The sequence below is a fragment of the Camponotus vicinus genome, unplaced genomic scaffold (assembly GCF_025532165.1).
Source record: "Camponotus vicinus isolate PSW18456_S1 unplaced genomic scaffold, iyCamVici1.0 SCAF_7, whole genome shotgun sequence".
Classification (NCBI taxonomy): Eukaryota; Metazoa; Arthropoda; class Insecta; order Hymenoptera; family Formicidae; genus Camponotus; species Camponotus vicinus.
The window spans coordinates 13,846,453-13,863,244 of NW_028141979.1; the positions used below are offsets into that span (position 1 = coordinate 13,846,453).

Below are 16,792 nucleotides of genomic sequence, written 5' to 3' on the forward strand. Positions count from 1 at the left end.
AATAAAATGTACAATATAAAATATTGTTGTACTCTATACGACTCAACTATCAACAGAAGGAGCAAATGAATCGCGTTTAATCACAAAAACAAGTCTATGTTTAAATTCTTCTCTCAAATAATTAATGTACCGCATATACATAATCTTGGTGACTTTTATCGAATTGCTGGAGCGATAATAAACAGATATCACCCTCCCATCCATATGGAAGCGATCAATGCGCAACTAGCGAGAGAAATGTTAGAGAAATCCCAAACTGTTTTATCTTATTTTAAAACAAATAATGCGTTAGGAAAACGCTATCCGTTGTGATTTTCCCCATTTTAAATCAGCAATCAGTTCTTGTAAACAATGACATTTTCAAATTGTTTAAACAATATTGTCATAAACAAATTATTCTTTAACTATTTTGTTCACAAATTTATATTGTTCCCTTATAATGGTAACCGCATTGATCCGAAAGTGATATCTTTGCTGGTCTAACCTCAGGCTTTTAAAGGGTTGAAACGACGAAACTGTCCATTTTTTGACATTTTGCCTGAGGAAATATTTCTTCAGTGACCCAAAAGGTACAACATATTTCAAATTCAGCCATTTTCGCCGGGGCCCATTTTCACGTGGTTTAGTGCGGGGTCCTTTCTAAATTTATCTATTTATCTCCCTACATGTATTTCAGCAAAATTAGAATTTTCGGGTTCGCAAGGTTCCTTTGTTAGTTCTCCAAGATTTAGAAGAACAGTGATACTTTTCCACTTTTTTTTACTTTCGTTTTGTAGATGACATCATTCTAGCAGCTCCTCCATTATTCCATAATACTATTTTGGACACCTTTAATTCGTTTTATCGGAGATTGCAGTCTATAGTAGAAATCAGCAAGAATAATTGTATTAATTTTTTAGATATCTCTATTGTGATCAATGAAGAATTCATTGAACTCAATTGGTATTCTAAGCCGACATTTTCCGGCACATTTTTCAACTTCCTTTCGCAACATTCGATATGTTACAAAAAGGGCATCATTTACGGCTTAATGAACAGAATTTTCAAATTATCCCATTCCAAATTTTTACAAAAAAATTTCAATTTAATCATTAGATTGTTCCTCAACTATCCTATCGATTTTACTTTTTTAAATATCCGTACCCGACTTGAACATTTTATATAAATGAATCTTTTCCTTTAGTATCTTCTCGCTTCTATCTCTCCTCGTTCTTCATGGTTTCTTATATTAAAAATGTAACGAAAAAATTCACCTCATTAACCAGAAGTTTTGAGAAATTTGTCGCTTATGTGATTAAAAACAAACTTAATAAATTTATAAAAAATCACAAAGATCCTCTTCCTAATTATAACTGTTCCAATGTTGTTTACAAAATTAATTGTGATGATTGTGATGCGTCTTATGTAGGTCAAACTAAGAGACAACGGAACAAAAGAATTAAGAACACTATCAAAATATTAATAGACCGTCATCTGTCTTATCTGTCATTTCTGAACTTCGTTTGAATGGACATGAGTTCGGAATTTGTTGGTATTTTGGATAGAGAGTCTTTTTATCGCAAAAGATGATCTCTGCAGTAAATGCTGCACATATATCAACAAAAAAATAGTTTTAATACACAAGAAGAAGATACGAAACTTCTCAGTCCAGCCTATGGTCCAATTTAAAAAAAATGTCTCTCATTGTAATTCACCTAATTCCACACCTCGACTTCACCAAATTCGACACTTTAATTGTAGTTTGTTTGATTCGACACTTTTATCCATTTTTCTCTCTTCTTGTTGTTTATATGTCAGTCGGTTTGGAGATCTTGATTACTTTAGAAGCTATTGTTAACGGATTATAACCGTATATCTGCTCTCTCTGAAATTTTACATTAAAGGTATGATCCTTTCCTCTGATTAATTTTCTTATATTTGTAACAATCTTTTCGTTAAATATTTGTGTTACTATGTTCATTTTTTGATGTTATTCCAAGGAAAATTTTCTCTTATTACAGAAAAGAAATTTAAAGGTCTACTCTTCCTTTCAATTTCTAAATTTTCCTGTCGGTTGCCATTTGATTTTGCCATTTGACATTGTGCTGCTATCTGCTATTACAGCATACGTTTCTGACAGAATGTTATGTTGGTGATTCGGATAAGGGAGGGAAGTTCCATAATGCGATAATTTGGCGATCATTTTCGTTTCCATCTTAACGAAACTATATCAAATCTTATTTACATCGTGAAAATGATGAAGAAAAAAGAATTGCCAATAATATACAGTTATATATATCGCTAGGCAGATATAATCGTATTAATGACGGTTTTTTTAAATTGTTAATCAAACTTGCCTATTCGTTGCTTCGACCGATAACATTTTTTTACAGTTTTATATATTTTGACCTGTACAGCACTCTTATTAATTTTTATTTATATTTTATCTTATGTAACTTATCGTAACGGAATGTCAGATATTTATGTTTTTTAATTATTTTATGTTTATGTTTATTTATCACTGTAATTTACTGAAGAGAGTCCGAACTAGACTGAAATTAATTAATTTGTTGTTTGATTTTACTGTTGTTTATTGATTTCGGATAAAAGTTTTTAAAGGTCCTTAACAGCCGTTTTCTAATTTTTTTGTTGATTTTTATTAGATTTTTAAATTACAGCAATGTAACATGTATACAAGGGTCGAGAGAGAGAGGGGGGAGAGAGAGGGGGATTAAAATGTTAAGGGATTTTATAGAACCATCGAAACTATTTTTCTCTCGTTTGATAAGGATAATGTCCATTCCCAAATTCCATCGAAGAAGATGAAAATAACTTGTCTTAAATCTTAAATAGCATAAAAGGTCGAGCAGATACTAGGTTTGAAAGTGCTTTTAAAATAAAAGACCTTTGAAACAGTTATATGATCTTTCCATTTAAAATTATCTAAGATATACAACGAAGACGTGATAAATATTAAGTCCCGTGTGTGTATTATACAGGGCGATCCCGAAAAACGATCCGCCTATAAAATGATGTATTCCTGACACCATTCCAAGACAATTTTTCCTTTACCAAAATTTGATTTGAAGCGTAGTTTTTGAATTATTAAAGGAAGTAGTTAACGTATGACGGGTCGAATACAAGAGGCAGGCAAGGGTGGCGCGATTCACCGTCAGACGCGGGTGTTTACGCGGGGCGCCTGCTGCGATCGGCTGGTCGCTATACACATACAGACACACATGCGAACACATACATTCTCTCTCTGTCTGTCTGTCTGTCTCTCTCTCTCTCTCTCTCTCTCTCTCTCTCTCTCTCTCTCTCTCTCTCTCTCATTCGCTCACTCACCTGTAATTTTTTTTTTTTTTTACGAGAGAGGGGAAAATGCATTTTATGCATACCCACCGGTCGATCCAGTGAGTTATGTGGAACTCGAGTACCAAGTCAAATTACCAACTCGGTACTCCCTACCCACTAAAAACCCCTCTCTTTTCACGAATTTCCTTTGACACACTGTCCCTCTGACTTCCCGAGATCTGTTTTCACATAACGTCAAAAAATAGTTATTACCTTGTTCGATGACTTTTGATGTATTGCTGTAATTGCTTGAAGGAGAAATGAATTTTCCGATAGATCGTACGTTCTCAAATTTAACGTAGATATCACGTTGCAAAAGACAAGAAATCCACACTAAATTATTAACTGAAAGTTTTTCTTCTTTCATGAACTGTATTCTTTTATAAACTTTAACGTAATCACATTTATTTACTCACTCGATGAGACGAGAAATTTACTAATGACTCTATCACTAATCACTATTAATCGAATAAAATCGAATAAATGATCGAAAATCGGTCATTGATAATAAATAGTTATAAATAAATAGGTGAAATAGATAAATAAATAAATAAATAGATAAAATAGTTAAATAAATATTTAATATTAATATTTTACATGATAATAGTAAAAGTAATAAATATTTTAAAAACACTTATTTAATCTAATTAATTTTTAAATAGATATACGATGTATGGATATCACACACATTCATGATAATAATAATATTAATATGTTAAATGTTTATTATGTTTACCGCATTCTTCAATCGAACACATGATCGCGTTCGATAGCGCCAGTAGTACCTTAACCTACCGCAACCTACCATGACAAAAAACTGCTTGCAGTCGCCGAATAATTATCGTCGCATTGTCGCGTCGTGTAGTAACGTGTCCGCGCGTGTTTCTTTCATCGAGTGATTTTTAATCGCCAACAGTTATTATTCGACAGTGATTAATAGTGATCAGTGATAGAGTCATTAGTAAATTTCTCGTCTCATCGAGTGAGTAAATAAATGTGATTACGTTAAAGTTTATAAAAGAATACAGTTCATGAAAGAAGAAAAACTTTCAGTTAATAATTTAGTGTGGATTTCTTGTCTTTTGCAACGTGATATCTACGTTAAATTTGAGAACGTACGATCTATCGGAAAATTCATTTCTCCTTCAAGCAATTACAGCAATACATCAAAAGTCATCGAACAAGGTAATGATAACTATTTTTTGACGTTATGTGAAAACAGATCTCGAGAAGTCAGAGGGACAGTGTGTCAAAGGAAATTCGTGAAAAGAGAGGGGTTTTTAGTGGGTAGGAAGTACCGAGTTGGTAATTCGACTTGGTACTCGAGTCCCACATAACTCACTGGATCGACCGGTGGGTATGCATAAAATGCATTATCCCCTCTCTCGTAAAAAAAAAAAAAAAAAAATTACAGGTGAGTGAGCGAATGAGAGAGAGAGAGAGAGAGAGAGAGAGAGAGAGAGAGAGACAGACAGACAGACAGACAGACAGCAGACAGAGAGATAATGTATGTGTTCGCATGTGTGTCTGTATGTGTATAGCGACCAGCTGATCGCAGCAGGCGCCCCGCGTAAGCACCCGCGTCTGACGGTGAATCGCGCCACCCTTGCCTGCCTCTTGTATTCGACCCGTCATACGTTAACTACTTCCTTTAATAATTCAAAAACTACGCTTCAAATTAAATTTTGGTAAAGGAAAAATTGTCTTAGAATGGTGTCAGGAATATGTCATTTTATAGACGGATCGTTTTTCGGGATCGCCCTGTATATCACTTTGTATATTTAAGTGTTTTGTTTAATTGCTTCATATAATTTATTTTTTATGAAATAAAGGCCAAAGTTTTTATATTAACATTTATTAAAATATTAAATAAATGCTATAAGACCTATTTTAAATTAGATAATACTACTATATTTCATAAATAATACATGTATAAATTGGTATAAATGGCAATACGAGTCTAGTGTCGATATTATTACACCGTTATTTATTGTACAAAAAACAATCATATAAAAACATATATAAAATAAGTATACATGTGAGTGGATTACGAACGTTTCGACCCTATTTTTGGGTCATCTTCAGCGCAAATGTAAACGAACTAAGTAATGATACGATAGAAATATTACAAAATTGGAGTCAAGCATAAGTGTGCTGTCTAAAAATACGTTACAGTTGAATGATGCGGTGTCTCATTGTCGATTTGACGATGTCTGCAATTTAATCAATCCGAATCCTTCAGTAAATAAATTACATCAAACCGAACAACAATTTGAATTAATGCGATAACTTAAATGAGTTAGGATAAATAAATGGGCTAAATGTAGAAAAATAAATAAAATTTAAAAAATTAAGGAGTTAAAACTGTATAAAAGGACCACTAAAAAATTCACTTACTTCCAGACATCGAAAACATTGGCAGACCATAAAGGTGAAGAGAGACCGATCATCATCCCAACGACAAAATTTGACTAGTCTTCGAGACATAATGAGGCTTCTTTATAAAGATGTCAGAGCGAGTCGATAATAATATATAAATATATGCATGCGCAATGTCACAAAAATTCTAATGTAGTACAAGAAATAAACCTATTAAATTTTTGGTAAATTGTTAACAATGTTTAAATAAATTTCGTGTAAACGTTCGGTATCCGTCTGCAAATTTAGACCATTATTTTATCTCTTAAAAAATAACATTTCGGAAATTAGTCTTTTGTGCAAGAAAGACTCCAGGTCTAAAATTTTTACATCATCCCAATTGAAATCATGATCGAAATTCAATCTGTGGTTAGTGATAACCGATTGAGTGTTAGTATTACGTTTAATGTGACAACGATGCTCGTTGATTCTGGTGCGTAGTTGCCTACCAGTCTGTCCCACATAAGACGCATCACAATCAATGCAATTTAATTTGTATATGACATCCATAGAATCATAAATAGGAAGGGGGTCTTTATGGACTTTGACGAAATTTCTCATTTTATTAATACTGTAGTAAGATAATCGAATATTCGGGAGAGAGAGAGAGATCCTTAACAATATCTTTAAAACGCTCAGAGAATGTGGAGACATAAGGTATGGTGAAATATGTAATGGAATTGTTGGCATCCGTGATTAGAGATTTGTTGACATTGGAATCTGTTTTAAAAAAGAGTTTTTTAAGGTCAGACCATGTACTGAAAAGAAAATGGAGAGGGTAACCATTGTTCAGCAAAATATTAATAACAATTTTAATATTTTTCGAATGAAAAAAGGAATGAGACCGAAGAAAAACCTTGTCAATTAAGCCAATTACTGTGCCTCTTTTTTGGCATAAGGGATGTTGAGATAAGAAATGCAAGTGTCTACCGGAAAAAGTATCTTTATGGTACCAATCAAAAATAATATAGTTGTTGTCTATGGATGTCATATACAAATTAAATTGCATTGACTGTGATGCGTCTTATGTGGGACAGACTGGTAGGCAACTACGCACCAGAATCAACGAGCATCGTTGTCACATTAAACGTAATACTAACACTCAATAGGTTATCACTAACCACAGATTGAATTTCGATCATAATTTCAATTGGGATGATGTAAAAATTTTAGACCTGGAGCCTTTCTTGTACAAAAGACTAATTTCCGAAATGTTATTTATTAAGAGACAAAATAATGGTCTAAATTTGCAGACGGATACCGAACGTTTACACGAAATTTATTTAAACATTGTTAACAATTTACCAAAAATTTAATAGGTTTATTTCTTGTACTACATTAGAATTTTTGTGACTTTGCGCATGCGTATATTTATATATTATTATCGACTCGCTCTGACATCTTTATAAAGAAGCCTCGTTATGTCTCGAAGACTAGTCAAATTTTGTCGTTGGGATGATGATCGGTCTCTCTTCACCTTTATGGTCTGCCAATGTTTTCGATGTCTGGAAGTAAGTGAATTTTTTAGTGGTCCTTTTATACAGTTTTAACTCCTTAATTTTTTAAATTTTATTTATTTTTCTACATTTAGTCCATTTATTTATCCTAACTCATTTAAGTTATGGCATTAATTCAAATTGTTGTTCGGTTTGATGTAATTTATTTACTGAAGGATTCGGATTGATTAAATTACAGACATCGTCAAAACGACAATGAGACACCGCATCATTCAACTGTAACGTATTTTTAGACAGCACACTTATGCTTGACTCCAATTTTGTAATATTTCTATCATTACTTAGTTCGTTTACATTTGCGCTGAAGATGAAAATAGGGTCGAAACGTTCGTAATCCACTCACATGTATACTTATTTTATATATGTTTTTATATGATTGTTTTTTGTACAATAAATAACGGTGTAATAATATCGACACTAGACTCGTATTGCCATTTATACCAATTTATACATTTAATTTTATATTCTCGAGTCTAACATTTTTATTAATTATAAATAATACAGTTTTTTAATTTTACAGTTTGTCAATTAGATTATTTCTTAATCCATTTTATTCTGATTTGATTTACATTACCTCATAGAGTAATGATAGATTAGATTTTATAGGTTTTATAGATTTTTTGTAGATAGAATTAAAATTAAGTTTTTTAAAAAATCAATACAAATCAAACTCTGTAAATTTTAAAAAATTCGATATTTTACATAATAAGCATATTAAGGTCTTTTCATCAAGAATTTTTACAATTAGTGCGAAAAATATGGCTTTTTTGTCTTAAGAGATTTATTCTTGTTTCTCTTACTTAATATATACATAACAAGCTTACCTTAATAGTCGTATATGCATTCGCACCACTTGCCGCATTTCGCGTCTGCAATTGAAGGGATCGATATTTATATTATTAATGCGCAAAGCTAAGACTGACATTTGACCGCAAATATGAAAGACAAGGGTGACCATAATGCAATCAGCTGCGCTTTGTCCGAAACCACTGACGAATACAAATGGTAATTCCAAGGCGTAAGTAATCATGTAAGTACGCATGTTTTCAACTGCATAAAACAGATGAAAGCGATAGGGCAATAAATAAATTACTTGAGTCATATTATCATTGACTATTATTTTGGGAAGTCCTGAAAAAACACTCAATTATATCAGCATTAATTTCGTAAGAAAAACGTAAAAAATACTAATTATGGAGAAAAAGATAGAAATATGAAACAGGATAGTAATACATAAAGAGATGGATAAAATTTTTTTTCAAACTGCAGTACAATCTATCGATAATTATAATAATCTTAATCATTGTATTCTATTTCAATCACTAGAAAGTATCACTAGAAAGTATTAGAATCAATATCATATTGTTTACAGTCATGAGATAAGTTGATTTTTTAATCATTAAATTTTTTTATAAAAGATGATTAAAAAATTTTTTCCTATTTTCATTGATAAAATTAACATATTATCTGCAGTGTGTCAGAGTAATATTTATTTAATTAATTTCCAAAGACGATTTCTAATTTTTATTTTTAAAATATAATTTTTTTCTTTTACATATAAAAGAATTTAATAAAAACTTTACTGTAATAAAAAAAATTTAATATTAAAATAAAATTTTTATTAAATAAATTTTATAACGAACAATAAAGATTTTGCTTTTATTTTTATAAAATGAAACACTTGCTTCATATTATCATTACAAGACACATTTCGCAATGTGTTAATAACATTTTTTGTTTTTTTTTAATGGTTTTATTTTTCTACATAATTAATAATAATACACGACAAAAAAGATATATTTACTAACACAAATTGATGATTATTAATGTAATAATTATATTTTAATTTAATATTTTGTTTAAGATAAAAAATAATCCATATTATCATCTTTCCTCTTACTTTTTATAGTTCTTTTAAGTTTAGAAATTTATGCTACTAAAATTAAAGATAATTTTCTATTGATTAAAAGAAAATAATAGTAAAATCGTAATATACAGGATATTCCATTTTAATTGTTTTAACGAATATCGAAAAATATGAAAGATATGGAAGAATGTTTCAACAAAAGTTGTAGGATATCAAAGAGGACAGATGATGCTGATATTTGTTTAATCTTGCGATTACATTGAAAAATCTTTCCAAGAGATTAACTTTAAGTTTTTAAATTGAAATCCGTATTTTATAACGTATTTTTATAGTTGATGTCGAAACATTTTCGAAACACTATATATTTATATTTTTTGCATAAGTTACTTCTATGATATGAAGCTTTAAAGTTAACATATCGTCGGCATTTATTTTATAACTTTTATCTGAAACTTCTTCTTCCGTGTCTTTTATATTTTTCGAGATATTTGCCTGAGGCAAATAAAATGAGACATTTTGTATGATTAAAAGGTTTATACATATTTGAGAATGAATTCTATGCATCAGAACAATAAAATAAAATTATAAAAATAATTACAATAATGAAAAATTTCATTACAGAGATACAATTCTGTAAAATTGAAATTTATTATTAAATTACATATCTCTTTGTTCCATGTTTTTAATATATTTTTGATATATCTAAAATTATATGCATTATTTTATAGAAAAATTATGCAGAGGAAGAACGTTTATAAGGCCGGTTTTTGGCCCCTTTTGAATTTCATTTTAAAATATTAGAAACATTTCATTTTTCAAAATCTATTGAAATCAGGTGATTTTAGGCTAAACATAGACGTATTTTGAAACCTATAACCAATTAATACATTTTTTTATCTTTAACATTCATGCCACCAACATATTATTTCTTCACATTTGTGTTTGTGTTGTGTTCTCAAATAGCACAAGACATCCTCAAGAACATCCTGAATATATCCAGGATGTCCTGGGATATTTATGTTAATGTTAAGTATTTTATATATATATTTGGAGACTTCATTAATTATATGAAATATTTAAAGTAACTTAAGATGTTAAAAACTTCAATAAGATATAAATCTTCCATTAATGTCCACTATATATTAACTAAACTCAAATATAGCATAAAAAGTCCTAAATTATCATATACATACATATCTAGGATGTCTTGAGGCGTATCGGAGGATGTCCTGAGTATATCCTATAAAAATCCTTAAGACATCCTGGACACATTTTGAATGATTTTAGGATATTTTTTACTATCTGAAATGAGTGAAAACAACGCTTATAAATGCATGAGTACCTAACCCACTCGGCATGTAATATTACTAAAACGTTATAATGTTCAGAAATATCTCATGTAATATTACTAAAATATTATGATGTTCAGAAATATTTCATTAACATTTCAATTGTAACTTTGTATCTGAAAATTTTCAGAAATATATCTGTATCATGTTTTTTACAATATTACATTTACAATGTTTCTAAAATCTTTCAAAAAGGTAAAAAAGTTTGCTAAAAGAAGTTTTATATTTGTATGTTTCTGTAATATTTATTATTTGCATATTTAGAATATAATTTTTTCTCTTTACCGCTACGCGGCGTTACACCAAACTTAACTAACTCGTACTCAATTTTTCGTCATGAAATGTATATAAAGGAGTGATATTGTATATAACATAAAATCCAAAATATATTTCCTCTTTTTAGTCAGTTTAATTTCTAATAAACTGATTTAATTTAAAATAATTTGTTTAACACTCCCTTGTTAGGATTCAGAATATTAAACAGATTATTTGAAATTAAACGGTTAAATGGAAAATAGCCTATTTATTTGCTATAATGTATTAAAGCATTCTTATTGCCGAGGGGCATTTATATATTTTTATAAATTTCCAAGATATTCACTTATCAGAAACGGAAACAGTAATATTTCAGTAATATTATTGAAATCTTTCGACAAGGTTATCAATTTGATATGATTGCAGATAATGAAACATTGCAGAAATTGCGAAATTTTTACGGAAAATTATTTATGCGATAATTTTGTTGAGCAGTATATTAATCGCGAAGATTTTGCTGCTGCACACTCTCGAGAAATAGCTAAAATTCTATTTGCCGAAAGTAACGACGTAATTATCCTAGTCGCAAATGAAACATAGTTGACATAAAAAAAGTAACAAATGCGTACTTATTTCATCCATAAGGATAGGCGTTTCTTAAAGCTGATGATGATAATCAGCACTACTGGCTATATACTGGAAATATTTGATCCATATTTTGCTGACGATAAAAATAATGATGTTAACATCTTAAACAGCATTATTAAAGAAAGATACTACTTTATTAGATCGGCTTTGGCCAGGAGATGTTATGGTCATAGAAGCTTTTAGAATTTATTAGAAACATTAAAAGAATACGATCTGATACCAAAAATGCCTCACTTTTTACGTGAAAGAAGACAGCACTTTGTTGAAGATGCTAATGAATCGAGGCTTGTTACAAAAATCCGGGTTGTCGAATTAGTTAATGATCCCATAAAATCTTAGAAAATGTTGGTTCAAATTTTTCCTAATAGCCAAATATCATATATTGTTGGTTATGTTCGTATTGTATCTGTATTATGTAATGTTTATAGAACATCACGTAGCATTAGCACACGTAGCATTAGTACACAAGTAGCATTATCAGATGATGAAATAATCGCTCAGCGAATGCTGGTATTAGTTCAATAATCAAACAATTTACAAAAAACCTTGCAAGATTATGAGTGAGCTAGAAAACAATTGTATGAAAAGAAGCAAAAGCAATGTCAATTAACCACTTTCCTCATCTAACATTAGAAGATCTTCATCGACTAACGTTAAGAATATTCTAACATAAGCAGGCAGCATATACAAGAGAACATACTGCAGAGTTGGGCGACTATACTATATATTTACGAAGACAGAACTGATATCTTAAGAATAAAATTGCAATCGACATATCTCTTCTAAGTATATCAACTTTGGATAAGATATGAGACCTTTGATTTTAATTCAATTAAAGAATGATATTGTTAGTGTAAGACAGGTTAGTGCAAGGCAATGTGCTCAAATCATAGGTTATTGTGCTCACATCGCAGCTATTTTGTGATTTAGGAGTCTATAGATACTATAGTCGAAATACTTACCTACCATAGTGGTAATTTTCTAAAATATCCATTAAATGCAGTTACTTAGTTGGAGAATGATAAAATATCTGATGAAGATGAAGAGTAATTGATCATACGTAAGAGGTACGGAGTCTCACACGAATAAAGCACTTCAAACATGAGGGGCACGGGGATTCACGCGAATAAAGCACCTCTAAAAAAAACAGAAACTCGACACATCTACGTTGATTTTGAGTAACGCTAACAAAGGGAATGTAAGAGTAAGTTCACAGATTTTGTCGAAATTTAAATATGTTTTAGTACTAATCCTCCCTCATTATTTCATAGGCATGTCGCATGATGCAATATTCAAGTATTCGCAAAAAATTTGCACTGAAAGTTTTTCGTGTGCTTTTTGTATCGAGTATGTGAAAGAGGTTAGCAGATATCAAGCGTAGTCTAGTGGAGAAGGCAATGGATTGGAACACTGTATGTTGCAGATTCGAATCCTGCTTTTTCCAATTTCTTAAATGTAAATTTTTACAAAATGTGCATTAAAGTGAATGATTAAGCAATGTAGAGTCGTGTTGAGTCAAAAAATTATTTTTATTATTAAATTTAATATTTTATATTAAATTATATTAAATGCATATTTTATGCCACATTTATGTCTGTAATATACGAATAATATCAATTCAATTGCCATCAACATATTTAATAAAAAATTCCAAAATCACATTTAAATTCTGTAAGGAATTTTATTTCAACATTATATGTGTTACGTCCAGGCCCGAGGAAGGATGGACCGAAGGAAGGACGTGACACTTGTATCCCGAGAACAGGTGCCTTAAGGGCAGATGTCTCGAATTGAGGGAGCCTGCGGGAGGGCCGAAGATAGATCAACGATCAGAAGGGTCGATTTTACTCTATTCTCGGTCCGTAATGCCCGCTCAACATTCCCCTTTTTGGTAAAGGAACTTAATCCTTATTACCCGGGACGGGACCTAGTGCGATTCAGGAGTAGGAGTGGTGAGAGGGATCGATTGAGTTGACCGCGGAAGAATAAATTTAAATGAATTTATTGTACATTATAAAAGAAAGTTATATGAAAATTATAAACATAAATCGGTAGGATCTAATACATAATTCTGTAATAATATTAAGTATGTATCTGTGTGTGTGTGTGTTGAGACAAGAGAGGTTTAAGTAGAATCTGGAAGATATCTTACCCCTAGGAATTCTATGGGAATAGTTATGGGGTTATAGGTAAATGGAGTAAAGCAAGGGATACAGATATTAGGAGAAGCGGTGCTAACGAAGTTGCGTAGGGTGGGAAGGTGTATGGGATCAGGTTCTAAGGTAAAGGAATCTGGAGGGATTGGACCAATGTATTCGGGGAAACAAACGCTAAGGAATTTCGCGATTGATCGATCGCTAAGATTGATTAAGGAATAAATAGAAGGAAGAAGAGTAGAGGAAGAGGGGGAGGTGAGTCTGGTGGCGGTTCATTGAGGGGAGAAGAAAGGGGTGAAAGTAAGAAAGGGTGAAGGTAATTGAAGGTCAGATGGGGGATCGGGTTCTATGTCATATATGGCAGAATAACTAGGAGGAAGGGTTCCGGGAGATAAATAAGGAGCGTCTCGTGAATCTTCTTGAATATTATTCCCACAACTTACTGGCTGTGGCTGCGGCTGACCTGTCACTCACCTTAGACTTAGATCAACTTAACATCAACCTACCGATAACAAGAATCTTCTTGAATATTATTCAAGAAGATTCTTGTTATCGGTAAGTTGGTGTTAAGTTGATCTAAGTCTAAGGTGAGTGACAGGTCAGCCGCAGCCAGAGCCAGTAAGTTGCGGGTTCGGCGATTGCGACGTTAGCGGAATCGTTTCGCCTTGGCTTTGATCGATTTGCTTGATATAGGTTGCACTAGGAAATCAATTAGAATGAGTATAGGAAGGAAAAGGGAAAAATAAGAAAATGAAAATGAAAGATCAATAACAAAGACTTACTACTTGATTGAAAATACGGCGGGCTGTCAGTTAATCCGGGAGGTCTTCGGTCCGATGGTTAACGTGGCACTGAGTAACAATTTAACGATAACGCTGTATCGTCCGGAACTGTACTGATTATTCAACGGATTGACGGCCAATGGAATGATAGCGAGGTTTCCAAAAAGAAGCTGACTGATTGGTATAGCGAAGGTTCCGAAAGGAAACTGACTGACTAACTGATGATGATTCATTCACGTTCGCGCTTATACAGGGTGATTCAAAACAACCTGATGTCTTTGAAATATGATATTCTTGAACGAATTCTAAGACTATTTTTCCTCTTGAAAAATTTTGTTGAAAGCTTAATTTTTGAGTTATAATAGAAAATAGTTGGCTACTCACGAGTCCGATACAAGGGGCAGGCAGGGACGGCGCAACGCGTCACGAGACAAATGCTCTCCCGTTTCCCCAGACAGTCAATTTTATTGCACAATATTTGATCCTTTGAAGTGTATTAAATTATTATTGCAGTTTCTACACAATATTTAATAATATTATTACCGTCTAGAAGGGTTATAACGTAACGCTTAAGAATAAAATATTCAAACGCGAAATTACATAAAGTAACAAATAAACTGGAAATGGATGAATGAAAAACGAAATAGTAATCGCAATTTGATTAAATATTCTTATCTTTAAGAAAACTGACGAATTTTATTTCTTTCTGGGGATCGTTTATTTTATAAATAACAGCTTCTAAATTTCACTTGACTTTACACAATAAAAGCGTGCGTTGAGATGGACGGAGGCCACTTCGAACATCTTTTATAAAAACGATGCAAAGCAAATCCGCTCTTTTCAGGGCGACAAAATTATTTTTCGTTGAACATTCTTAAACGCAAAATAATAAATAAAGAATAAAATAATTGAGAGAGAGAGAGAGAGAAAGAGAGAAATGGGGACTTCTAATCGCTATTTATCGTGTAATTTTATGTCTTAATTTGTACGGAAGTAAATATTTGCAAGTAATAATAAAGATTATTAAAATAGTAATATTTTTATTGTGTAAAGTCAAGTGAAATTTAGAAGCTGTTATTTATAAGATAAACAATCCCCAGAAAGAAATAAAATTCGTCAATTTTCTTAAAGATAAGAATATTAAATCAAATTGCGATTACTATTTCGTTTTTCATTCGTCCATTTCCAGTTTATTTGTTACTTCATGTAATTTCGCGTTTGAATATTTTATTCTTAAGCGTTACGTTATAACCCTCCTAGACGGTAATAATATTGTTAAATATTGTGTAGAAACTGCAATAATAATTTAATACACTTCACAGGATCAAATATTGTGCAATAAAATTGACTGTCTGGGGAAACGGGAGAGCATTTGTCTCGTGACGCGTTGCGCCGTCCCTGCCTGCCCGTTGTACGGACTCGTGAGTAGCCAACTATTTTCTATTATAACTCAAAAATTAAGCTTTGGACAAAATTTTTCAAGAGGAAAAATAGTCTTAGAATTCGTTCAAGAATATCATATTTCAAAGACATCAGGTTGTTTTGAATTACCCTGTATATCGTTTTGGATTACCCTCTCGTAGGGTGAAGAGCTGGGGAAGTTAACGAATAGAAACTCTCGTTAGATTTCTATCGTCTCTTCCTTGCCCCTTCTTATGGGCGTTTAGAACAAATGTAACAAATCAGAATTTTATTGCATTCGTTCGCAAATAGGAGAGCGTCTTCCAAAACAGGGAGGCCTAGAATTCTCAGTATCGGAGGTGACAGTAATTTATGTCTTGCAGAATGTATCTGCTAAAGACAAGGGATGATTTTTACTACCCCCTTGAAATTAAGATAGGTTCATGTGTCGCGTCGCGACATCCGGTCATTCGCGTTTTTATGAATAGTTTCTTTTATTTTTTATAGCTTCTTTAGATTTTATGAGGTTTTAAGTGATAGAAAAATATCAAATTCAGCTAAGCTGGCTGGCACCTTGACTGTGACCGGATGCTACTCTTTTTTTTGATTTTATAGCTCTTTATGATTTTATAGTTAATATCTGGCTGTCGTTTTTGGAGCACTTACTGAGAATCCTATTCCAATTTGATTGACATTAACGATTTTTTGGGAGTCATGCACGTATGCGCCAGTTATGGGAAAGAAAAGAATCGTGAAGTCGCTTGGGCGTAACATATGACTAGTCAACTTTTCTTTCTTCTGTGAAAGTTTTTCTATTGGTGGAAATTCGATTATATTGCAATTGTCGCTACCTGCGAAAACCGTTATTTTTTAATTATGAGAGTTAGGATAGGGATAGCCTTTGCTCTTCTTTGACTGTTTGATTCACTTTACAATCGAACAGTAATTGTCATTTATAATGCGTCGTTCACATTAGTGATTAATGCAAAGAATATTCTGAAAAAATGCCAGGCGATAGTGAACTTTTCCAAAAAGATTCCGTATAAATATAGAAATGAAGCAAAAT

At 31.8% G+C, this 16,792-nt stretch overlaps 1 protein-coding gene across 1 annotated transcript in view; it reads right to left on the reverse strand.

The window, feature by feature from the left end:
- LOC145974544 (odorant receptor 4-like) overlaps nt 1-16,792 on the reverse strand; it is a 166,828-nt gene that overhangs the window by 137,934 nt on the left and 12,102 nt on the right. Inside the window, exon 4 of the mRNA XM_083104449.1 lies at nt 8,093-8,381. Coding sequence (XP_082960575.1) covers nt 8,093-8,381 — 289 coding nt within the window. The remainder of the gene's footprint in view (nt 1-8,092; nt 8,382-16,792) is intronic.